At 37.4% G+C, this 25,348-nt stretch overlaps 1 protein-coding gene across 8 annotated transcripts in view; it reads right to left on the bottom strand.

The window, feature by feature from the left end:
* The window catches only part of Arap2 (ArfGAP with RhoGAP domain, ankyrin repeat and PH domain 2), a 197,491-nt gene that overhangs the window by 60,733 nt on the left and 111,410 nt on the right, over positions 1 to 25,348 (bottom strand). For 5 of the 8 annotated variants that reach the window (XM_087583090.1, XM_087583091.1, NM_001437162.1 and 2 more), the window contains 7 exon segments: positions 25,158 to 25,332; positions 24,606 to 24,740; positions 20,174 to 20,318; positions 19,168 to 19,270; positions 18,323 to 18,521; positions 18,088 to 18,151; positions 232 to 395 (listed from right to left, as the gene is read on the bottom strand). In XM_087583090.1, coding sequence (XP_087439216.1) covers positions 232 to 395; positions 18,088 to 18,151; positions 18,323 to 18,521; positions 19,168 to 19,270; positions 20,174 to 20,318; positions 24,606 to 24,740; positions 25,158 to 25,332 — 985 coding nt within the window. 8 annotated transcript variants of the gene reach the window in all.

Raw genomic sequence — 25,348 nt, 5'->3', positions numbered from 1 at the left:
CATATTATTCGTGGGCATGAGGACCAAGGTAATGGTTGGGAGAGTATTACCAGTTTAAAAGTGTTGCTGGAGAAAGGGGTGGGACAGCTGAGCAGTGGCCGAGCTTGGAGGTGTCAGTGGTGTATTTTCAAAGGGAAAGGGACTAATTCCTTCCCATGGAAGTACCGCTTAGAAGCTCTAAGAGTGTTATGCGAAGTTCAAGAAGTTGAATAAACATCCTGTGATACTTACCATACTGTGTAACAAATGCTATGCAGCTGTTCACAATAATGGGGACGTCATTCTTGCAGAGCTGCTGATCTTGTAATGTGTTACCATCTGTACCTGCTGCTTTTTCAATTGCATTACGCCAGACTGTGAAATCCAACTTGGTGTACCCGTGGATGTATAGTGTTCTGTGAAGTTTGAGAAAGCATTGCATATTAAAAATTTGCTTTTTAAAAAAGCATTTTCAATATGGATTAACGTAAAATCCACATGTATGTGATCTTGTCTCACACATTATAAGAAAAGATCAACTTTCTTTTACCTTCCACCCTACAAGGTGTGACTCCTTTCCTCCCTCAGTTGTCTGTTAAGGTCACATAGCACAGAGGAAGAAGCTCTATCAATTCAGTCACCCTCTACCAATCCCCTAGGTCCTCAATTTCATCTCTAAATAATTCAATGAAAACTACTGTGCCAAACATCTCCAGTGTCTTTAAATATATTCCAGGCTAATGAAAATATTTTGTAATTGTCAATCCCATTGCTTTTAAAAAGTGGGGAAGAAACAAAACAAACAAACATATTTGCCTTTTCAGATTTCCATTCTTCAAGACCCACCATTTTTTTAATGGAAAATATACATACATATTTATTCACAATAAAAAAAGTATATAAATGTCATATAAACATGCACAGGGGTTGGAGATTTAGCTCAGTGGTAGAGCGCTTGCTTAGCAAGCACAAGGCCCTGAGTTTGGTCCCCAGCTCCGAAAAAAAGAAAAGAAACAACAACAACAACAACAACAAAAAAAAACATGCACAGATAAACAGAAACAAGTTGCTTAACAAAACTTGAAGATGATAGGACAGAGTCATTGGTAGGAAGGTCAAGCTATACCAGCTATTACAAACTAATGTTTTTAACAATGTTTATTATTTTCTATATTATTATATTATTGTATATTATTTTATTATTTTTTCCTTTTCTTTTTTTCTCCATCTTTATTAAATTGGGTATTTCTTATTTACATTTCAAATGTTATTCCCTATCCTGGTTTCCAGGCCAAGATCCCCTAGCCCCACCCCCTCCCCTTCTATGTGGATGTTCCCCTCCCCATCCTACCCCCATTACTGCTCTTCCCCCAACAATCCTGTTCACTGGGGGTCCAGCCTTTGCAGGGCCAAGGGCTTGCCCTTCCACTGGTGCCCCTACTAGGCTATTCATTGCTACCTATGCAGTTAGAGTCCAGAGTCAGTCCATGTATAGTCTTTGAGATCCACCATTTCTATCCCCATCTTACTTTTTCTTTCTGAATAGCCCCATTGTGCACAATATCAGTTCATATACAGACTTTAGGGATGATCCAGATTCCAATGATTCCAGTGAGGCTATTATCAACCTAATGACATATATTAGTCACTAGTGATATATATATTAGTGACCCCTACATCCAGACCTTAAGGCTAGAACTTGTCTTCATAAATGACACCTTATTAAAATCAAGGGCAACTTCAGGGCTAGATGTGGTGGCACATGTCTGTATGCCCAGCCCTGGAGTACGGAAGGAGAGGCAGAGAATCACAAGCTCAAGATAAGCGAAAGATAAAGAGAGAATTCCAGGCTGCTGGCAATTATACAGCAAGATGATTCTCCAAGAAATCAAAACAACATAAGGTCTGATGTTGCAAAAGGGTATCCCAAAAAGGGAAACCTATGTGCACCACTTCTTATAACTCTAATGAGATCTTACATGGTCTGTCTTTCCTCTAAAACATACCAATAAGGATTCCTGGATTTATATACCTCCACCATGGACAGGAATGTGGGAATTGCCAGTATTGTGAGAGCCATCTGCTCTGGGAAACCTAAATCTAAACTTAACTGACTCCACATAAGTCTTCTGAAGTTTAAGAATTCATGACTGAAGCTTAGCATGCACTGGCAATCACTTCCACATGTTTGCACCTTTTTGTTATTACTGTTGTCCCTATAATCTGTAATATTCACTCTTTCTGCTGTTCCTCTCTGTTGCTTCAGAACTTTAAAAAGCCCCTGACAGGATTATCGTCTTGATTTCCTCTTTTATAATTCTATTCCTCACTATGATCAGAACATAATTTCAACAAGATAAGGCTGCTGACACCAGTTTTGGTTAACTGTCATATCTTTAAAGCTTTGGTTTTTAATGGAAGGGTCTTCATGAGTTGCTCTGAGTTTTCCACTGCAATTTTCTAATTGTAATTTTCTAATAGCTCATCTTTGCCTACACAGATGCTCACTCCTGGCCAATGACATAAACTCAGTGAGGTTGCTCGATGTTCTCTGATAGCTCCACACATTTATGGCCAGAGGATCCTTTAGTAATCAAGAGTTGCTTTGCCATCTTTTTTATCATCTGGTTTTCCTATAATATTTACTGGTCAGATGCCAAACTTTGCATAGACTTGTAAGAAAAGAGATTTGGTCTCTGTCCAAGCCTAGTCTCTGGCATGTAGTGGTATATTTTTTCCAAATATCCTCAGTACAAAATTTAAAACATGAAATACCAATGCACCCCAAGTATATTTATTCTAAGGCCTTTTTCTAAAGATTTATTTATTTTATCTATGCTCTCTTCAGACACACCAGAAGATCCCATTACAGATGATTGTGAGTCACCATGTGGTTGCTGGGATTTGAACTCAGGACCTCTGGAAGAGCAGTCAGTGCTCCTAACCACCTAGTCATGACTCCAGCCCAAGGCAGTTAGTTGTTCTTAACCAATAGATTGCAACCCTGTGGGGGATTGAATAACCCTTTTTCCACAAGGGTCTCAGATCAGACATCATGAAAATCAGACACTTCCATTATGATTCACAACAGTAGCAAAATTAGTTATAAAGCAGCAGTAGCAATGAAAATAATTCTACGGTTGCAGATCACTACAACACGAGGAACTGTATTAAAGTGTCACAGCATGAGGAAGGTTGAGAATCACTGCTCTAGAGAAACAATACTGAACTTTATTTTTCAGCAAAGTTGGATACTTTGCATTCACCAAAGCAAGAAAAGAACAGCTGATGAATTCTTAGGGCTCCTATAGGGAGTCAGTGAAAAAGAATGAAATTTTTCACATTTCCAACATCACTGACCATGATTTAATAGAAAGAAAATCTCTCATCCTTTTCAACTTTGTTTCTCCTCTTGCAATGCTCTTTAGGAAGACAAAGCCAACACCAGCACTTGAACACAACTCTGGAGTTGCTAGAACTACATTTTACTGACGTCTGTACTGGTCCTTCTTGGCTTTTGCTTTCTGACATCTTCATCTATCGTTTTTCTTTTCCACTCTACCAAAACTGCCCAGATCCACAGAATTTATAACTCTTTTCTTTGAAGAATTCTGACAAATGGTCCAATAGTTCTGCAATGTTTTACCTTTTCCATTTATTGTACATCATTCAAAGTATCTTACTTCTGAGTGTGTGTCTCCATGAAAATATTACAGAAAATTATCTTCAGAGGTAGCAAGCCCTTCCATATATACAACTAGTTAAATTCTGTTTTTCTAAATTCAGGTAAATATAGTAACACCATTTTTTCCTGATTTTATGTAAATATATTTTTACTTCATTATCTAGTTGTTACTATGACTTAAAATCTTTGAAAATCCAATGGGTATCCTAGTATTCTTGTAGTCAGTGAAACATATCCAAAATGGAGCAATGGTCCTTTAAGACCAGTATAGCCTTGTCACTAGCTAGGAGTATCTGAGAGTTTGAATTTTCCTTCTAGTCAAAAGAAATCCCAGAATGGAAGGTTAGCTGTCTGCCTGTGACCTAGTGAGGTACAGAACATTGTAATGACATGTTAACTCCTCTGTCAACTTGTCAAACAGTGAATCTTAAAATGTATCCTTTACTACAGCTCAAGGGATGCCTGACATTTCACTGTATCTGTTCAAAAACCTTCCATTCTGATTCCTATTTAAACTCCAGACACAACAAGTAAGGAATCATAATACATTTTCTGTGCATACTCTGACCAACCTTGTGCCCTCCAGTCTTACTCAACAACCACTTTACATTGGATAAGGATTTTAAGTAAGCATTCAACTCTGTACTCAATATCTGAAAAAGTTACTTTGATCAACTAATTATAACAGATTTATATCTGCTATAATTACTTGCAATTATTCAACTGTAAATCTCAGCCATATAAAGAAACATTTAATTTGTTATTATTATGACAGCTCAATAAAGTCTACAAGACGAGCCCCAGGACTAATGTATAAAATTCTGTTAAAATTGCAATATATAAATGAATTTTGGTGTTTATACTGATTTGAGCCTAGTGAACTAAAAGGACCTTGTGGTCTCTTGAGATAAACAATCAATAAATCAGACTACATAAAAACAAATTTATCCATAAATAACTAAAGCTGAGAAGCAAATACCATATACCATAAAAATGATTTAAAAAGAAAATAGCCTAAGTGTTGATAGAAAAATGAAAAATTTTAGGTCCTTGGCAGACATATGGCCATCAATCATTAAAATTAATACACATAAAAATGCCAAGAGATAATATGAAGTCTAATTATGTGTGTGTGTATATACACACATAAATACAGCAATGTCAGAAGTTTTACAAACATTGAATATACATCTGAAGAGTATATAACAAGACAAAGTATTTTTATAGAGTTTACAGATATTCTGAAATGACATTTGATAATATGTGTAAAGAAACTTGACATGAATTCGCAAAGTTTCGACAAGTATTTCCAAGCCCAAAACACTGTCACAAGCACATACTGTAAAGTGAATGTAAAAATATCTGCTTCTGTTTCTGTCATGCATGTGTTCATGACAATAAGCAGGTTCACTAGAGCATCTGTAAATGGAAATTAGCTTAGAGCTGCCAAACTTGGGAAAGGCAACTGACTTGGAACATATTGTCCTATACATCTGAATTAATGTATATACAAGACATAAAATATATCATTATAGACACGTTTTCCAAAACATCAAACTGTCTCTTGTTAGAAAGCTCATGAATATTTTGTCTCTGTTATAAAAAGCTATAAGAAACAAATGATATAAATCAAAGCATTCCCTCCTCCCTTGAAGGCAAGGCATGTGGGACAGACTTTTGAAGAATGTCACCTGGGTTTGGAATGACCCAGAGAAAGGGCAAGCTGTCTGCCAAGCTCTTCATTTATGAAAGGCCAACAAAACATAGAAGAAATTTGTTTGAGGCCTAAGGATAACGAAGGGCTTGGAAGCTAGCTTTTTGAATTTGTTTTTATTTTTTGAGAATTTTATACATACATATAATTTGTTTTGATTAAATAATCCCCCCTTTCCTCCTTAACAATTTCTCGCCTACCTGCCAACTACCTCCTGTCCCCTGCCCCTTCCCCTTGCCACTGCAGGCCACCTTTTCCTCCAAACTTTTTGTGCTCTTTTATTTCAACCCACTCAGTCTACTTAGGGATGACCATATGTGCATGGATATAGGGCCATCTACTGGAGATATGTAGCCTCTCAGGAGCCATGTCTCTGAAGAAAACGGACTCTTTCTTTTAGTAGCCATCACTTGCCAATAACTAAATCTGCCAGCTGTCACCTTGTCCACAATCCTGTACTCAATGAAAATCAAAACTCTTGGTCTTCAGTTTCAAGACATGTTCGTTCTAGAAGTGACACTGTCGTGTCACTTCTCAGTGTTCTTATGACAGCATTAGGAAACACTGTTTCCCAAAGAAGCTGTTTCAAACACATTACTGGAAGGGACTTAGAACTTGGTCTATTGGAAAACAGTAAGATCAATTTCTCTTTTAAAAGGAGAATCAAACTTGGTATAATTGCATAAGCCTTTGATCCAAGTACTCAGGAAATGGAAGCAGACAGAGCTCTGTAAATTCAAAAGCTGACTAATGTACATTGAGAATGCCCTGTCTTTAAATGAGAGAAATACAGAGAGAGATGGAGAGAGACAGAGACACAGACACAGACAGAGACAGAGACAGAAAAGCACATATCCTGCCTTGCAAAGTGCTCTACATCTGCAGTGGAAATGGATGCAAGAGATCTTCGGAAATATGGTTTCCTTTCTCCTTTCCAAGCAAGCTCTCAAAGAACATGTTAATTATGGCTGTAAGCTTTTTGTTTCTAATGGGAAAAGATAAAGCATTTTATTGCTGTGAGTGACATTTGCTCATTAGATTTATAATGTGCTCATTTTAATTGTGTGGTCAAAACATTTCTTTTTTTTTTTTTTTTTTACAACTGCCTATTCCCATGTGACTGCTACCAAAACTAATACATAAAACATTTTCATCATTTACAAAACTCCCTCCTTCCTTTGCAGTGAATCCTTCCATCTATCCATTACCCGGAAACATCTGGTCAGTCCTCTGTACTAGACTATTAGCTGCATCATTTTCTATGAATGAAAGGTCATGGTGCTATTATTTTGCATCTGTTTTCATTTATTCAGCATAATATTCTTACCGCTTGGTTACGTTATACAGATCTATTTATATTTAATTAATAGTTATTAATTAGTATTCTATCCACAGTGTGCATCACACTGCTTATACATTTACTTACCAAGGAGCACCTCGCCTCTTCTCACTTCTTAATTTTAGAAACTAATCTGAGTCTATCTTTGTATTCATATGACTATGCGTTATGATGTATATTGGGTAAACATGCTGAAGCTAACTCACTGAGTAAGTATCCATTGCCTTCATTTTAAACATAAATCTGTCCCTGGGGAGATGGCTATGTGAATGAAGTTTTTGTCCCATAAATGTGGGGACCAAGTTCATGAGCCAGGCAGAAGACAATGAGTATGATGGCCTACCTAATACTGAGGAGGCAGGTGTGTGGGACCCTTGACAAACTGGTTAGATAGACTAGCCAAATCTTAGAGCTCCAGGCTTAGCCTGAGAACCTGCCTCAGTAAATAAAGTGGAGGGATGAAAAAGACATCCAAAGACAACTTTTGTCCTCCATACACACCAGCAAACTAATTTATGTGGATTGCATACATCTTCTTACTATATACATGTATACTATATATACGTACATAAAAATTATTTTCCAAACTGACTATCATATTTTATAATATCATCATACATCTCATTGCTAGTTTAGAATCATAATTTTTGTACATTCAAATACCTATTTTTTTCCTTTCTTCCTTCCCTCCCTTCCTACCTCCCTCCCTCCCTCCCTTCTTTCTTTTTCTTTCTCTCTTTCTCTTTCCTTTTTTTTTTCTTTCCCAAAACAGTTTCTCTGTAAACTCATGGCTGTCATAGAACTTACTCTGTACTCTCTTTGCTCTTCTCTCCTCTCTCTTTTTTTTTCTTCATCTTTATTAACTTGAGTATTTCTTATTTACATTTTTTATAAACTTGTGTATTTCTTATTTCCATTTAGAATGTTATTCCCTTTCCAGGTTTCCGGGCAAAGAACACACTAATCCCTTCCCCTCCCCACCATCCTCCCATTGCCGCCCTCCCCCCAACAATCACGTTCACTGCAGGTTAAGTCTCAGCAGGACCCAGGGCTTCCCCTTACATTGGTGATCATACTAGGTCAGAGTCCAGGGTCAGTCCATGTATAGTCTTTGGGTAGTGGCTTAGTCCCTGGAAGGTCTGGGTGCGTGGCATTTTTGTTCATTTGGGGTCTCGAGCCCCTTCAAGCTCGTCCAGTTCTTTCTCTGATTCCTTCAACGGGGGTCCTGTTCTCAGTTCAGTGGTTTGCTGCTGGCATTCGGCTCTGTATTTGCTGTATTCTGGCTGTGTCTCTCAGGAGAGATCTAGATCAGGTTCCTGTCGGCCTGCACTTCTTTGCTTCATCCATCTTGTCTAATTGGGTGGTTGTATATGTATGGGCCACATGTGGGGCAGGCTCTGAATGGGTGTTCCTATTGTCTCTGTTTTAATCTTTGCCTCTCTATTCCCTGCCAAGGGTATTCTTGTTCCCCCTCTTAAAGAAGGAGTGAAGCATTCACATTTTGATCATCCGTCTTGATCCGTCTTCATGTGTTCTATGCATCTAGGGTAATTCAAGCTTTTGGGCTAATAGCCACTTATCAATGTGTGCATACCATGTGTGCTTTTCTGTGATTGGGTTACCTCACTCAGGATGATATTTTCCAGTTCCAACCATTTGTTTATGAATTTCATAAAGGCACTACTTTTGATAGCTGAGTATTATTCCATTGTGTAGATGTACCACATTTTCTGTATCCATTCCTCTGTTGAAGGGCATCTGGATTCTTTCCAGCTTCTGGCTATGATAAATAAGGCTGCTATGAACACAGTGGAGCACGTGTATTTTTTATGTGTTGGGGCACCTTGTGGGTATATGCCCAAGAGAGGTATAGCTGGATCCTCAGGTAGTTCAATGTCCAATTTTCTGAGGAACTTCCAGATTGATTTCCAGAATGGTTTTACCAGTCTGCAATCCCACCAAAAATGGAGGAGTGTTCCTCTTTCTCCACATCCTCGCCAGCATCTGCTGTCACCTGAGTTTTTGATCTTAGCCATTCTCACTGCTGTCACCTGGGTTTTTGATCTTAGCCATTCTCACTGGTGTGAGGTGAAATCTCAGGGTTGTTTTGATTTGCATTTCCCTTATGACTAAAGATGTTGAACATTTCTTTAGGTGTTTCTCAGCCATTCGGCATTGCTCAGCTGTGAATTCTTTGTTTAGCTTTGAACACCATTTTTTAATAGGGTTATTTGTCTCCCTGCGGTCTAACTTCTTGATTTCTTTGTATATTTTGGATATAAGGCCTCTATCTGTTGTAGGATTGGTAAATATCTTTTCCCAATCTGTTGGTTGCCATTTTGTCCTAACCACAGTGTCCTTTGCCTTACAGAAGCTTTGCAGTTTTATGAGATACCATTTGTCGATTCTTGATCTTAGAGCATAAGCCATTGGTGTTTTGTTCAGGAAATTTTTTCCAGTGCCCAAGTGTTCCAGATGCTGCCCTAGTTTTTCTTCTATTAGTTTGAGTGTATCTGGTTTGATGTGGAGGTCCTTGATCCACTTGGACTTAAGCTTTGTACAGGGTGATAAGCATGGATCGATTTGCATTCTTCTACATGTTGACCTCCAGTTGAACCAGCACCATTTGCTGAAAATGCTATCTTTTTTCCATTGGATGGTTTTGGCTCCTTTGTCAAAAATCAAGTGCCCATAGGTGTGTGGGTTCATTTCTGGGTCTTCAATTCTGTTCCATTGTTCTATCTGTCTGTCTCTGTACAAATACCATGCAGTTTTTATGACTATTGCTCTGTAATACTGCTTGAGTTCAGGGATAGTGATTCCCCCTGAAGTCCTTTTATTGTTGAGGATAGTTTTAGCTATCCTGGGTTTTTTGTTATTCCAGATGAATTTGCAAATTGTTCTAACTCTTTGAAGAATTGGATTGGTATTTTGATGGGGATTGCATTGAATCTGTAGATTGCTTTTGGTAAAATGGCCATTTTTACTATATTAATCCTGCCAATCCATGAGCATGGGAGATCTTTCCATCTTCTGAGGTCTTCTTCAATTTCTTTCTTCAGAGCCTTGAAGTTCTTATTGTACAGATCTTTTACTTGCTTGGTTAAACTCACAACGAGGTATTTTATATTGTTTGGGACTATCATGAAGGGTGTCATTTAATTTCTTTCTCGGCTTGTTTCTCTTTTGTGTAGAGGAAGCCTACTGATTTATTTGAGGTAATTTTATACCCAGCCACTTTGCTGAAGTTATTTGTCAGGTTTAGTAGTTCTCTGGTGGAACTTTTGGGATCACTTAAATATACTATCATATCATCTCAAATAGTGATATTTTGACTTCTTCTTTTCCAATCTGTATCCCCTTGATTTCCTTTTGTTGTCTGATTGCTCTGGCTAGAAATTCAAGACCTATATTGAATACGTAGGGAGAGAGTGTTTGTTTAGTCCCTGATTTTAGTGGGATTGCTTCAAGTTTCTCTCCATTTAGTTTAATGTTAGCAACTGGTTTGCTGTATATGGCTTTTACTATGTTTAGGTATGGGCCTTGAATTCCTATTCTTTCCAGGACTTTTATCATGAAGGGGTGTTTAATTTTGTCAAATGCTTTCTCAGCATCTAATGAAATGATCATGTGGTTTTGTTCTTTCAGTTTGTTTATATAATGGATCACGTTGATGGTTTTCCGTATATTAAACCATCCCTGCATGCCTGGGATGAAGCCTACTTGATCATGGTGGATGATTGTTTTGATGTATTCTTGGATTCGGTTTGCCAGAATTTTATTGAGTATTTTTGCGTCGATATTCATAAGGGAAATTGGTCTGAAGGTCTCTTTCTTTGTTGGGTCTTTGTTTGGTTTAGGTATAAGAGTAATTGTGGCTTCATAGAAGGAGTTCGGTAGTGCTCCATCTGTTTCAATTTTGTGGAAGAGTTTGGATAGTATTGGTATGAGGTCTTCTATGAAGGTCTGATAGAATTCTGCACTATACCTGTCTGGACCTGGGCTCTTTTTGGTTGGGAGACCTTTAATGACTGCTTCTATTTCCTTGGGAGTTATGGGGTTGTTAACTGGTTTATATGTTCCTGATTTAACTTCAGTACCCGGTATCTGTCTAGGAAGGTGTCCATTACCTGCAGATTTTCAAGTTTTGTTGAATATAGGCTTTTATAGTAAGATCTGATGATTTTTTGAATTTCCTCTGAATCTGTAGTTATGTCTCCCTTTTCATTTCTGATTTTGTTAATTTGGAAACAGTCTCTGTGTCCTCTCGTTAGTCTGGCTAAGGGTTTATCTATCTTGTTGATTTTCTCAAAGAACCAACTTTTGGTTCTGTTGATTCTTTCTACGGTCCTTTTTGTTTCTACTTGGTTCAATTCATCACTGAGTTTGATTATTTCCTGCCTTCAACTCATCCTGGGTGTATTTGCTTCTTTTGTTCTAGAACTTTTAGGTGTGCTGTCAAGCTGCTGATATATGCTCTCTCCTGTTTCTTTCTGCAGGCACACAGAGCTATGAGTTTTCCTCTTAGCACAGCTTTCATTGTGTCCCATAGTTTGGGTATGTTGTACCTTCATTTTCATTAAATTCTAAGAAGTCTTTAATTTCTTTCTTTATTTCTTCCTTGGCCAGGTTATCATTGAGTAGAGCATTGTTCAACTTCCATGTATATGTGGGCCCTCTTCCCTTATTGTTATTGAAGATCAGTTTTAGCCCGTGGTGGTCTGATAGGATGCATGGGATTATTTCTATCTTTCTGTATCTCTTGAGGCCTGTTTTTTGACCAAATATATGGTCAATTTTGGAGAAAGTACCATGAGGAGCTGAGAAGAATGTATATCCTTTTGCTTTAGGATAGAATGTTCTATAAATATCTGTTAAGTCCATTTGGTTCATGACTTCTCTTAGTCTGTCTACGTCTCTGTTTAATTTCTGGAGTCAGAGATGCGGGCTGAGTGTAGACTCTTCTGGTTTCCCAGGCATGTCTGCCTCTCTGAAGGTTTACCTCTCCCTCCCACGGGATTTGCGTGCAGAGAACTGTTTATCTGGTCAGTCACTTCAGGTTCGGGCAGTGTCTCAGAAGTAGCGGATTTCCTGCTCCTGTGCCTTTATCCAAAGGAACCCAGAGGCCGTATACAGTTTCCTCTTGGGCCAGGGATGTGGGCAGGGTTGGGCAGTGTTGGTGGTCTCTTCTGCTCTGTAGTCTGTGGAGTGCCCACCTGTCTGGGTGGTGAGCTCTCTCTCCCATGGGGTTTGGGAGCAGTGAGCTGGAGGCAGGGAGCGCGAGATTTGGACTCCTGCTAAAAACCGGAAGTGTCTGGTCCTAGAGGAATTTTGCCTCTGTGTGTCCCAAGGCCACCAGTCAGGTCACTTGCAGCAGGAAAGCTGGTCTTACCTCTGGTCCTGAGGCTCAAGTTTGCTTGTGGGGTGTTGCTTATCATCTTATTTACATTTTGATTGTTATTCCCCTTCCAGGTTTCTGTGCCAAAATCCACCTAACCCCTCCCCCTCCCCTTCTATATGGCTGTTCCCCTTCCCATCCTCCCCCTATAACGCCCTCCCCCCAACAATCACATTCACTGGGGGTTCAGTCTTGGCAGGACCAAGGGCTTCCCCTTCCACTGGTGCTCTTGCTAGGCTATTCATTGCTATCTATGAGGTTGGATCCCAGGGTCAGTCCATGTATAGTCTTTGGGTAGTGGCTTAGTCCCTGGAAGCTCTAGTTGGTTGGCATTGTTGTTCATATGAGGTCTAGAGCCCCTTCAGAGGATAAGAATAGCAGTTTAAGACTGAACTGTGCTACACTGAAACCCCACTTCCAAAAATGAATCTGATTTGGTTTTTCCCCTTGATTAAGCATATTTGTAATTATGTGTATGTTTTCTTTGACATCTCAGAATATATTTATAATACTAGAAATCACTTTTATAGTCTTTGATAATTACATTATCTTTAACATTTTTTTTTGCTATACCTATGACCTGGTTATAGCTTTTTTATATCACTCATAATTATGATTAATTTTACCTGAAGCTTAAACACCATGAACACTGAATTTTTTAAATGAGATTTTAAAGCTTTCCCACAGAGAATATTAATGAATGTTTTCACTTCACTTTCTTGTTCAACCCAGAGAAATAGAGCATCTGTGAAGCCACGAGCCTCTGAGGATCTATTTTAAGCTTCAAGTAAAACCTGAGCATCCTTTAGTTTCAGGCTGAGTTAGGCACTATACTCTGCTACTGTCTGTTGTGGATCCTTACTAAATAAATGCCCTGCATATGTAACACATCATCCCAACCACTGTGGATAAATGTTTGAACGTACTCTACACTTCAAAGGTTATTTGATTGATGACATTCCAGGAGGTGTTTTTGCCTAACCCAGAATATGTTTACACTGCAAATTAAGCCCCAAGGAAAGAATACCCTTTTCTTCAACACCTGTAAATCCAGGTTCCTGAGATTCCTCTCTCGGAAATCTGCCATCTTATATCTGCATTTCCAATTGTGTTGTGTCTGAGAAATCCAAGACCACCTAAAATTCTCTGCAATCATATTCCAGAAACACCAAGTGCTACAAAATCTGAAAACAGTTCCTTCCCCTATTCTGGGGAGTTTTCTAGTTATTTAAAGAGGAACAGCATGTGCCACATGAGTGCTTCCATGATGCCAGAAGCAGGTGTCTAGCACGCTGCATGTAGCAGTGTAATATCTCCATTTAGAAACATTTTCCCTACTCCATTATGTAAAAGAATGGGACACAGAGATAGAATGTTAGTTGAAAAAACAAAGCTAATTATTAAGAGACTATGCAGATGTAGAGGCGGCAACAAGAAGAATAATGAATGAGGAAGCATTATTATAAATAGATTGCTTCTTCTGAAGCCAAAAGCTCAGTGAACAACCTCAAGCCACGTGATTCCTCCAGGATGATAAAACTAGCTTCCCACCCTCATCTCTCACACTTGTATATGCAATGTGAGAGAAAACTTTGTTACAAGTCTGCTCAAAGCTTTGCTAGTATTTCACTGACTGCAAAAATGCATCTCCACATCCTCACATTTAACAGTAACTTTTAAAATGTTCTTTTAAGGATGCTCTCTGCATTCTTGAAAAGGTCTTGAAAATCTTATGAATTAATTTAACTAGAAATGCAATATGCCATCTGCCTGTCTTCCCAAGTCACTGGCACAGATTTTGTCTGCAGGTTCTCAAGGTTAAGTCCTACTTGGGCTGCATCTGTTCCAACTCCGCACAAGATCTCTCTATAACTGCACATTGTCTAATTCTTCAAAACCTTGCTCTCTTAGGTACCTCACTATGTTTCTACTAGAAGTCAAGATTTTGTAAAACATGCTTTTTCTTTGGAGCAGAGATGATTCTGCTCACATATACCATGAAAAAGACAGTCTCATTACTTTCTACAGCTTTCTCAACTATTTGTTGATTAATATATGTATTAACTTATTTTGCTTTGTGAGATAGGATTTTACTCTGTAGCTCAGTCTGGCCTCAAATTTACTACAATCCTCCTGCTTCAGCCTTTCAAGTATTGGGAGTACAATCATGAAGCATTACGCCCAGCTTTCTCTATAATCTTATATGCTGGTATATGGAGGAAGCTTCTGAATAAAAGCAAATTGTTGAAATAAATACAATATATATTAAAAATCTTTTATAACAACTATTCCATTAATCTAAAATTTCTTTACCATAAAATCACTTAAATGTACAAAAAATAGTCCTTTTTTAAAATCAAAAATTCTGTACGTGTGATGAGAACAAAGAATTTGTTTTTTTTTTTTTCTTGGCAAAATTCAGATGAACTCATTGTTCAGAATTAAATCACGAATTTTCCAAAAGCAGTGAAGGCAATATTGTGGGCAATGGGCTACTGTAATTAGCAATTACATGCACAATTTAGAAACCACTTTAAGATAATTTAACCTCAGAAGGATCACTAACATAACCTCTCCCATAAAACACAATTCCAGGGGGGATAAGGAATTACATACAGAACAATTTAATAGAAGATAAGGACCTTAAATTTAGAGTACTAATCTCCCAAATTAAGCAAAGCACTCAGTTCCAAAATTGTGGAAAATATTGACATAGTGTTTTTTCCCCAGCATTAGGTTCATTATGTCTGGGATTTGCAGTTAAAACTGAAATTCAGTCAGCCTTGGGAGCCATCAAATGCAATGTGCTTTCCTATAGGTTAGCCAGGGGACTGAAAACAAAAACACAAAAAACATACCACCTTCATTCCTGTTTCTGATAACACAGCTAGCTGAGTTATTTCCTTTGTTTAATATAACCAAAAGCTTTCAGCAAAGGCTCAGACTTTGACAAGTGTGAATGCAGCTTTGAAACACAAAGACAGCAAAGAAAGTGGCTTGTTTGAAAGACATGAACAGAGATTGTGGGAACAGTTTCTAATTTTCAGATAAGGTGCTGCAATCTACTGAGGCAAGTGGAAATAGGATCTGCTGTCTAGGAAAATGCCTTCTGACTTCTTAGTCTCTCTATATATACTAACATAAAACCTACATAAACTGTGTTTACTTTCTCATACAAACAGGTTCCAACAAGATATTGCAAAGGACATAGAGTCTAGCTAGCACACCAGAAACCCTTAAGTGTAATCACAAATGCTTTATTTTCCAAAATAGTAATTTTTAAAGAACACAAAGAAGACACATTAAAGGAAGGCCATCTGGTATATCTTCTGCTTAGAGCTTTTTAGAGCAAACTTGCTTTTTGTGTGTGGAAAATATTATCACAATATTCCTCTCTCTAAACACACCAATGCTATGCAGATAGAGAAAATTATTAGGAAGGTAAAATTGTCTATTTAAATAGGGACCATAAGCTGTGGGTGATTATCAATTTATGAAGTTTTTCTGTGCAGGGAATTCTTTTTTCTACCTTGCTGTTAAGATCTCAATGTACAGAATGCTTGTACCCAGACTGCTTGTGGACAAATAGATAGGGCATTCTTTTAACTGATGATTAGCATGCGAAGGTACAGCCCATTGTGGGTAGTGCCATCCCTGCGCAGATGGTCTTGGGATTTATAATAAAACAGACCAAGGAAGCCATGAGGAATAAGAAAGTAATCAATGCTTCTCCTTGGCCTCTGCTTCAGTTTCAACCTCTAGGATTTTGTCCTGGATTTTCTCAACCCATGGTATGTGACTTGAGAGTTGCAAGAAGGAATAAACCTCTCCTCAAAAAGGAAAAAAAAATAGTAGTGGATATATACACTTTAACCAAGGATAGACAAGAATGGGGAATATGAGAAATTAATTATGATTATTTATGATTAATGGCTCTGTCTGAAGCTGTAATTACAACAACAACAACAAAACAAAGGTTAAGACTTATGGCTGCTTGGTTCCTCTGACCTTGACTTATTCATGTTATCTCATATCATCAATGCAAGATACTGGAAGTTGTTTTATTTCCAAAGTGACAATTTTATCAGGTATGCAAACTCTACTTTAGCTTACAGCCATTATTTTCCAAAGGTCTAACAGACCAAAGGAGAAGAAAAAAAATACACAATGGGATGAAACTCTCTTATTCTGGCACAGCACTGAAACAGCTTTTCAATAGTCATGTCCATGGCATGCCGAACATGGGACGGTCGAGGAAGCACACACTCTTCCTGCAGTCACCCTGATTGAAAGCCCAGGACTCACCTTTAGATCTAGCTCACAAAGCAACATCCCAGTATCAGGGCAAGTGGCCTCAATGTCCCCCATCATTCTTCAGCTTTCCCCTTTCAACCTTTATGCCTTCCCTTTTCTGGTCTCTTTTCATCCTTATAAAAGCCCAGAACACCATAAAAGAAACTGTGCTCACATTGCCTTCTTATAGTAAATATCCTCCCTCTCTAATTTCATTTTCCTCAGAACATCTTTGAAAGTTTTTCCATACTTGAGAACAAACTACATGCTATCTGTAACAAATACAGTCATTTTTAAATGGTCTTGTTTGGTACCTTTCTGGAAGAGTCAAGGAAAATGAATTAGCTATGCATGCACTCCCACATTTTGTTTACTCTAATTCTTCCATAGTTCTTACTTGCTATCTAACAGACCTCTCCATATTACTGTTTCCCAAAATGAGTTTGTCATCAATTATTCCAGTCATACTAAAGTCCTATCATGTTTTGATATATATTGTTATCTCAAAAATACTGCTATGATTAGGGTAATTCAAAACTCTGGAGCCATCATTGAATAGAACGACAATCTATTTTACCAGTGTATCATTCTTTCTTGAAACATCCAACCACTTGTCAACACTTAAGAGTCTCAGATAACCAATCTCTTGACTCTGTGACAAAACTCAAACTCAACAGTAACGTTGACTCCTGTCCCCCACAGTTTTTCGCCAGGAGTCAGAATGAAAGACTTCTTTAAAGACCTAAATGAGATAATTCCACTTTCCATTGTGCTTCAAATAGGAAAGATTTCTTTATACTATGATGTGCAAGGTGATATATGATCAGACCCTAGGGAATATGCATGCAATAATTTTTCCCATTTTCTCACTCATTGAACCTCCAGCCTCCATGTGCTACAGAACCCCCTTAGCATACTAAGCTCAGACTTTTAAGAGGGAGGGTCTTTAACTATCACTGCCTGCATGCCTAGAACACAGTATCTGATGTCCTATATCATAGGACATATTTATTTTATCCACAATACCTGTGCTCTCTCCCTCATTAGCACAGAATACTGTTCTCATTCCCTCTCAGTCATTGATTGTTTTCCTTCAGACGATTAGTAATTGATGGACAACTATAAAGCACATGCTTTTGGTTGTATGTGTTTGGGAGTTCTGTTGTTGTTTTGTATAATTCCCCCCACTACAGCGCATGCTTTAAGATAGCATCCTTTTAAGGACAAGGAGACTGTCTATCTTGGCATCACGTTACCCCCAACAAGCCAAGCCATCCTGATGCATGGTGGATGCTTAAATAATAGTTCTTGAAAAACTAAAGAACTTCAAGAAACCCAGGTCTAGCTATGAGTCACTTGTGCAGAGGTCATTTGTAGTGTAGTCCATTTGTAGATCCTAAAAATACACACAAAATCATCAAACTATCACATAAATGAGAATTTCTCAGGTGTGCAAGAGCATATAAAGATTAATCAAGCTACCTTGTCATAACACATGACAAATTGCAAGTTGTTTTTTGCTATAACCTGTCTATGTGAAAGCCTAAAACAGTTTACATAAATAACAGTTTCTCAATTTTTAAGATAATGGTTTCTCCCTTAAGAACTTATCCCAAATACCCTACTCCTTAACTTCTGAAAAATAAAATAAAAATAAAATAAAGACAAAAAGTACTTACCTCCCTTTTTCTACCAAGAGTAACACATCTACTTTTTCTCCATTTTGAACCACTGTGCTGATTGCTAGAGAGACAAAAGAATGAATATTTTTTAATGTTAATATATTCATAGATATACAACTACTACAACTTAGTCACAAGTCTAGGGATAAGCCTGCTAAACTCCAGGTGAAGCTGCTACACCCATATGCAGTCAGGAGCTGTATCTCAACAAGTGTCAGGACAGGGTCCTTACTTAGTTCCTGTAGTCTTCTTAGGTGCATCCTCTCTTCCTGAGCTTCTTGCGTTTGAAGGCAAAAACACAAGCTAGACTTGTCCATAGCAAACCAGCCTTTTCTCCACTGGTCCAGAGCATGGCAGTCTTTGTAGAAGAGTTGACCAATCAGATCATAGTCAGCTTCTGTTAAGTTTTCAGCAACAAAGGGAACAAAACGCTGTTAAAACAAATACAGAAAAGTAAGAAAGACAGTGACAATAGGAAAGCCCTTCCCTAGCTATGGATAGAAGGAAACTGGAAAAATTATCATCTTCCAAAAAGTCTCCAATTAAATGACAAAATTGAAATAATTAGTTAAAAATGAGACTTAAAGCGAACAGGTAATGCATATTTTCAAGCAACAGCACCATACGCTTTGGTTTGGTAGTATGTATACGAAATAAGAAATTTCTTTCTTGGTTTGTGGAATCTTTTAGAAGTCCAGCTTCTGACCTTCTATTCGGTGTATGCTCCTTTGGCATGCCTGGCTGAGTCTGTGTTTTTCCTCATGTACTCGCGTAAGTAACATACCCATGAGAAGGCACAGGAGAAAAAAGTGCCTTTACAATATGAAGACAACCTTCCTCATCAAAAATACAGAATTAACTTCCAAGAATAATTTTTGCCAATGTGATACATGGATTTCTTGTCTGTTTCAGGCCCTATAAAAATCTTCTTTTAACTTTTTTTGATGGCCAACGTTTAAAGTATGAAAAACTTTCATCCTAGAATTGTAGTTAAAATGATCTCGGAGCTTTGAACCTTAACTAGAGATCACAAGTTAAGGATCTTGCTTAGACTTAGCACATAAAAAATTTAAATACCTTGGCTATTGTCTCTGTCCATTTTCTTTGAATCTGAGATGTTTTAGCTCCAAACAAAAAGACACGTTCTGAAGGTAAGTAGATTTCAAAGATGAAGATGGGCCTAGAGTAAGCACAAATAAAAAGACCACAGAGCACAGAATAAATGTGATTCAAAATTTTAAGTCAAAACAAAAACAAATTAAATAATAATTTACATAACACTAACAAATATTTAATAGGAAAATAGCACCTTCAACTATGACTCTCAACTAAAATATCCTGGTTAATATTTAATAATTAATAATAATAACAGTTTATATTATTTAATATAAATGATATCATTGCAAATCTCTATCATAAAAATTATTAAAAATCTCCATTTCTAAAATTGTTTTATATTAGTTTTTATACATTTTCATTAATTATGCCATAAAACAAACAGTAAGATATTGTACTCTGTTTCTAAAAATATCTCAGAGGTGTCTATAGAAGTTTTAAAATAGGTTAAAGACATGATATAAATGATTCTTAAATCTCTCTATTTCAATATTTTCAGACAATCAAAATACCCAAATAATCATGAAATTGTCTTTGAGTTTGCTCTTTACTATCGCTGAGGGTTGTGGGAATACACAGCTCAGTGGGAGAGTATCATCCTAAAGAAATTGATATTTTGTTTATTTTAATTTGAACCAACAACCACAGAACCTTCTTTTTTCTCATCTGTTTTATTTTATGATACCCTTTAAACAAATTTATGATTTTTGCTTTTAGTCCACTATTTAAATTAATCATAGAAACAAAAGTACTTCAGTGATCAACAATGAAATGCTATGCTATTAAGCTATTAAGTACTTTTTAAAGAACTTCCTGTGGAGATTTCAAATAAAATAAACTAGCTTGAAGAGATAAAGAATCCTTTCCTAGAGAGCAACAGAAGAACACGAAAGGTAACCCTCTTTATCTGTTACAGTGACTACCAACCCCTTTCGTCTCCCAGACAGTTGCTCAGAGGTTGACTTACCCAGTATTCAAATAGAAGTCCTCTTTATGGACAGTCAGGCAGATAACTTCACTGATGTTAATGGTACCATTAGGTGTGGTACACCTGTCATTTTCATAGTAACTCAAGAAGCCGCCTTCCAATACACACCATTTTTTATTTGTCTCTAAGAATTTAAAACAAAGCAAATAGAAAACAGTTATAATATTAAACTTTTTAAAATATCATCACTACATTCAAATAAGTTGACAAATTCCCTATTTTAGATAAGAAGCACCACTACCTAACTTCTAAGACATAAAGTTGATATACTTTTGCTTTCAAAATCATTATCATCTAACTGTAAAGAATGTACCACATGAAAATGAATATGACATTAGTGACCATAGAAGCAGGTCAACTCATGAACTAAAAACCTTCAAAGCAACTCTGGAACCACAGAGACTGAAGTCTCCAAAGAGTACTGTGAGGAGAACATATGCAAAACAAAAACCAAATCCACTGGTTCAGGAGGATGTAAAAGGAGTGTTGAGAATCTACAATGTTCATAGTGTCCTATTTCGGAGTTTTCAAGTTCTTTTTATATAGGGATTAGCACATCATGGATAGAAGTCAAATCAGACTACTATCACCTGTCATCATAAAGTTTTATTGGTACACAGTGAAACTAGTTTTTTGTTCATGGCCTGTGGCTCATTTGCCATTATAAGGTGGTGGTGGTGGGGGGAGGGGATGTGCATTTACATTAGAAATGCAGGCTTGAAGAGAATCAGCCCGGTAGTTTTATCATGTGTATAGCATCACATGCTATAAAAACTGGCCAGAGGTCTGATAACTAGGCTCTGATCTTGTCTTTGAATATCTAGAATAACAAAGATGTGATAGGAAATCTTGACCTTTGTGTTGATTTGGGAAGCAATCAGAAACGGTGAAATTATGGTTGTTAATAGCACCAGAGAGCCATTCTCTGCTACAGAAACCATACTGATAAAGGAGTTTTTACAAGATGTCCATGAAAATGAAAGCAAAGCCACATAATGGGCAATTCTCAGGCATTGGCTGGTTAGCAGAGGAGTTAGTATATGAGGGGAAAGCAAAAGAGGCGTTTTTAATTTCTCTTCAGTGGTGAGGTTGGGACAAGGAAGACAAACATTCATGTAGGACTTTTCTAAACCCTATATGCAATCCCACAGGCAGTGTATTTCAGGTATTCCATGGGTGATGTGGATGTCCTAATTTAGAACTGGGGTTGTCAAATGAAGTCCAGACAACCATGCACATAAACTCAGAGGTTAGCAGGAATCCAGAAAGCCCTGGGCTTACAGTAAGCCCCCATAGCTCCTCCTCACAGCTTTGCTCATGTTTACATGCAATGCCTGTTCTATACACTCTATATGCATGAATCCACTGAGTCTGAAGAATGACATAAGTCTGAGCCCAAACCACCGTCTTGTACCTTTTTCATACACACAGGTTACATGAGTGGTTACTATATAAGAGGAGGAGAATCCAAACAGATAACTTCTGGAGCTACCCTTTCACCACTGAGTAAAGTACCTGTGTGCTTACTACACCATTAAACAATATAGTCACTTTTAAAGTGTCACAGTACAGCGGTCCCATATTCTAATGCGTGTGTACACAATACATCTGAGGTAGTTAAGCAATGCTATTACTTTCCAAAACCATGAAGTCATTTTGTAAATTTCCTAAATTGATGATATTCAGCTTCCACTCATGATAAGAATATGCATAAGTAACGTTGTTCACTTAAATAAATATGCATTTGGTCTTAGAAAAAAATATTTCTAAGTAAACAACTGAGGTTTTGCCTGGAACAAAAATAAATCCCTTGTTAATATAGTTTTATAACAAAATAGAAAGAGAATGAAAATAAGAGTCTCTGGTAAACCCTATTAACCACTTTCCTTTTAGAAAGCAAGGGCTGAGCAAAGTAATCAAAGCCATCTACCAGGAGAAAACCCAGGTTGAGGAGGGGAAACTGGAAGCAAAACCAGGATGCTATTAGTCAACACTGCGCAGAGGTTTAAGAAGAGCTATCAATCTTTCTTTTCATGAACACTAAACTGAAAAAAGAAAAAGCAAAATACAGATCTGTTTTTATAAGCAAGGGTTAAAAGGACTTGAGATGGGGATAAGCTGAACCAGCCTTGCAACTCTAAAGGATGCATGCATTCATTTCATTCCCAGACTCCTGTCTACAATTTTAATCATTGTGTTTTCTGCCCCGTGCTGACAAGGGCTGATGGAGCAACACTGTCCAGTGCTTGCCTTTCAGAGGCAAAGATGACAGCTACACTTTAATCTCTACATCTTTCAAAACAATTCATTTTTCCTTCTATAAAGCTGGTATTCGACAACAGAAGGTACTGCTTGATCTTGAAAGAGCCAAGAACCAGGCCCAGAAAGACATGCTTCTGCAGAGTTCAGCTTGTGCTTCTTGGAGTAGCTCTTTAACAAAATATGCTTTATGCCAGCAACTGAATCTTGTAATTTGCAAGGTTCCCCATTTCTGTGTGGACATAGAGATATGTATGACAAGACTCTCATTGTCTGCCTGAATCTCAGAAAATACTAAACCCTGCATACCATTTTTCTAATGGAAATATGAAGTTCAAGTTATAAAATTAGGTGTTGTAGAAAATTTATGCATTTTTCTGGGATTTTACTCAGTTACCTTTTTTAATGTTAGTTGATTACTCATAATTCATACCCTAGTCAACACTGGCTTATGATTGAAACATGCATACAGTCAAATACTACTAATAAGTGACTTAGAAATTTTTAAGCTGCTAGTAACTTTCTTAAATATATAGTCACACATTGAACAGACATTTATTGTGCAGTAACTATGTGCTAACAGTGATTTGGACACCAAATATTTGATGAAACCAAACAAACTGAGAAAGCATCAGAGAATCTTCCTTCCCCAGGGATAAAGAAATGAAGAAATGCATATCTTGGACTTTGTAATTGGCATGCTGGGACTACACAGCCTCCTTAGAAGAGGATGATCTTACAGTACAGACAATATTTGGGTAAGGGTTACTAAAGATCTTGCCATGTGGCAATGAAATGACCCTGGAAAGATAACATCGAACTGGAAATATGATATCCAGATAGGACAGGAATAAGGCCTTTGAAGAAACGGATGAAGCTACGGGTCCAGGCATGGGAGTTTACAAAGAATGTCCTGAAGAGTACAGGTCTTAAACACAGGTACCAGGATGCTGTTGGCAGTGGATCCTGTTCTCCGACCTTGAATAAAGGACCAACAGGATCTGATTACTATTCTGAAAATAATTAAGTCTGTTTCTTTATAAAAAGTTGACGGGGAAGCTAGGACAAATGTAAGAGGACAAAAAAGGTGGTACCACAGCCTAGGAGAGGCTGACAGAGAGCAGAGCTGCTCTGCGGTTCCAGATTCTGTCTTGAGTGTGAATCTATAAAACATGTTGGTCTGGTAAGTTGGATAGAGAATGACACTCAAAGAATACTTGCCAGGAGATTATTTTTTTAATGAAATAATTTGTAGTGTAATGTGTAACCTTAGATCTCTGTTTGAAATTGCTTTTAGAAAAATATTCCAGATGGAAAAAAAAATGACTCTAGAATACTCTAGAAATCAGGAAAGGTATTGGCATAATAACCTTTGCTTTGGGTATTATGCAAAGATTTTAGTAATTGTTAGATTTGTTGCATGTGTTTTCTTGCAAACCTGTTGTAAAACTTGTCCATTATTACACCTTAGGCCAAGTAAATGAAAGTAAGGAAAATCACTGCATCATTGGGGGAAAAAAAATCAGCCATGTAAGTATAAAGGACAAAATGGCATTCTTTCCTACTATGCTATCAGACTGCTGTCAAGAAGAAAAGGCCACATACAACACAGTCAAGATTGAGTTACTGGACTGCTCCTTCCTTCCTGTAAAGTCCAATACATCAGCTTGGTCAAGACTCTATGTGGCCTCCAATAACTGAGCACAAAGTCCTCAAAGCAGAGCTGACAGAATAGAATTCATTTCTCAGAAAAATATAATGATGCATGGTTTAACCGTAATTCTGTTTCTGGAATTATACAAAGTTAAAAAAATATATAACCGAATCATACTCTATCAAATAAATCTAAAATTAAGTGTTCTAAACATCTGAAAAAAATTTGTGTAGACTCAATTTCTCCCAAATTTAGAATTTTATATTTGATATTGTTTTTTTGGATTGGGCACATTTAATTGGTAAAGGCTATAAAAATATTCCCAAATCTAAAAAAAAAAAAAAAACCCCAAGTATCAGAAACAATTCAGGTCGGAAGAATTTCTGATTAGGAACAATTCACTAAAAAGAGTTTACAGCTAAATTATTACTGCAGATGAGCAAACGGCAGGAAAAATATTTTATCAGAAACATGATCTAAGAGGAGCAGAAAGGATACCTTCAAGTAGCTTCTTCTCTGTGGAGACTCTAGAGGCAGAGGCGGTGGCCTGATATAAGAAGTCACAGAGGAACGTGGACTGTGTAGCCTCCTGACTTGACCCACCCTCAGAATGAGCATCGTACTGAGGGAAATCTAGAAAAGTAAAAGCAATGTTTTAGGTTGGAATCCAAAACACAATAAAGTTCCCCTTTCTTTAGGAATTTGTAACCAAGTTTTAAATAGGTCCTGATTTATGATCAAATAAATATAACGATTTATTTCACTTTGCATAAAATTTGCAAAGAGGTACACATTTAAGCCATGCTTATTATTCAAATGTGAAAATCGGATTTAATTTTGGAAGAAATCATAATGTAGAATTAACTATTTTAATCTTCCATTTATATGATTAAAGGGCTATAAAAGATATCCATCCTACACTTTTACTCTGCTATAAGGCAGCACTTTACTGACTTCATTATTTTTCTTGGTTGAAGATTAGTATATCTATGCCTCATGTTTTTAGAGGTGCATCTAAAGACAGCAGTCAGTACAGGGTGACAGACAAACCTGAGAACTTGTTATGGTACAGAAATTCCATCTGCAGACTCTGCCCAGCCTTCTTGGCCAGCAGGTAGGGGGTACAGTGCACAGGGTCTCCTGTGGCACACATGACATCGGCTCCACTGAAGAGCAGAGCCATAGTTTCCAGCACATCTGGCTTCACTACTGCAGCACACAGAGCCTGTCCATGGAAAGAA

Source organism: Rattus norvegicus, chromosome 14 (assembly GCF_021556685.1).
Source record: "Rattus norvegicus strain SHRSP/BbbUtx chromosome 14, alternate assembly SHRSP_T2T, whole genome shotgun sequence".
In the NCBI taxonomy this organism is placed as follows: Eukaryota; Metazoa; Chordata; class Mammalia; order Rodentia; family Muridae; genus Rattus; species Rattus norvegicus.
Note: the sequence above shows the minus strand (reverse complement) of the source record. Positions and strands in the feature narration are given on the sequence as shown.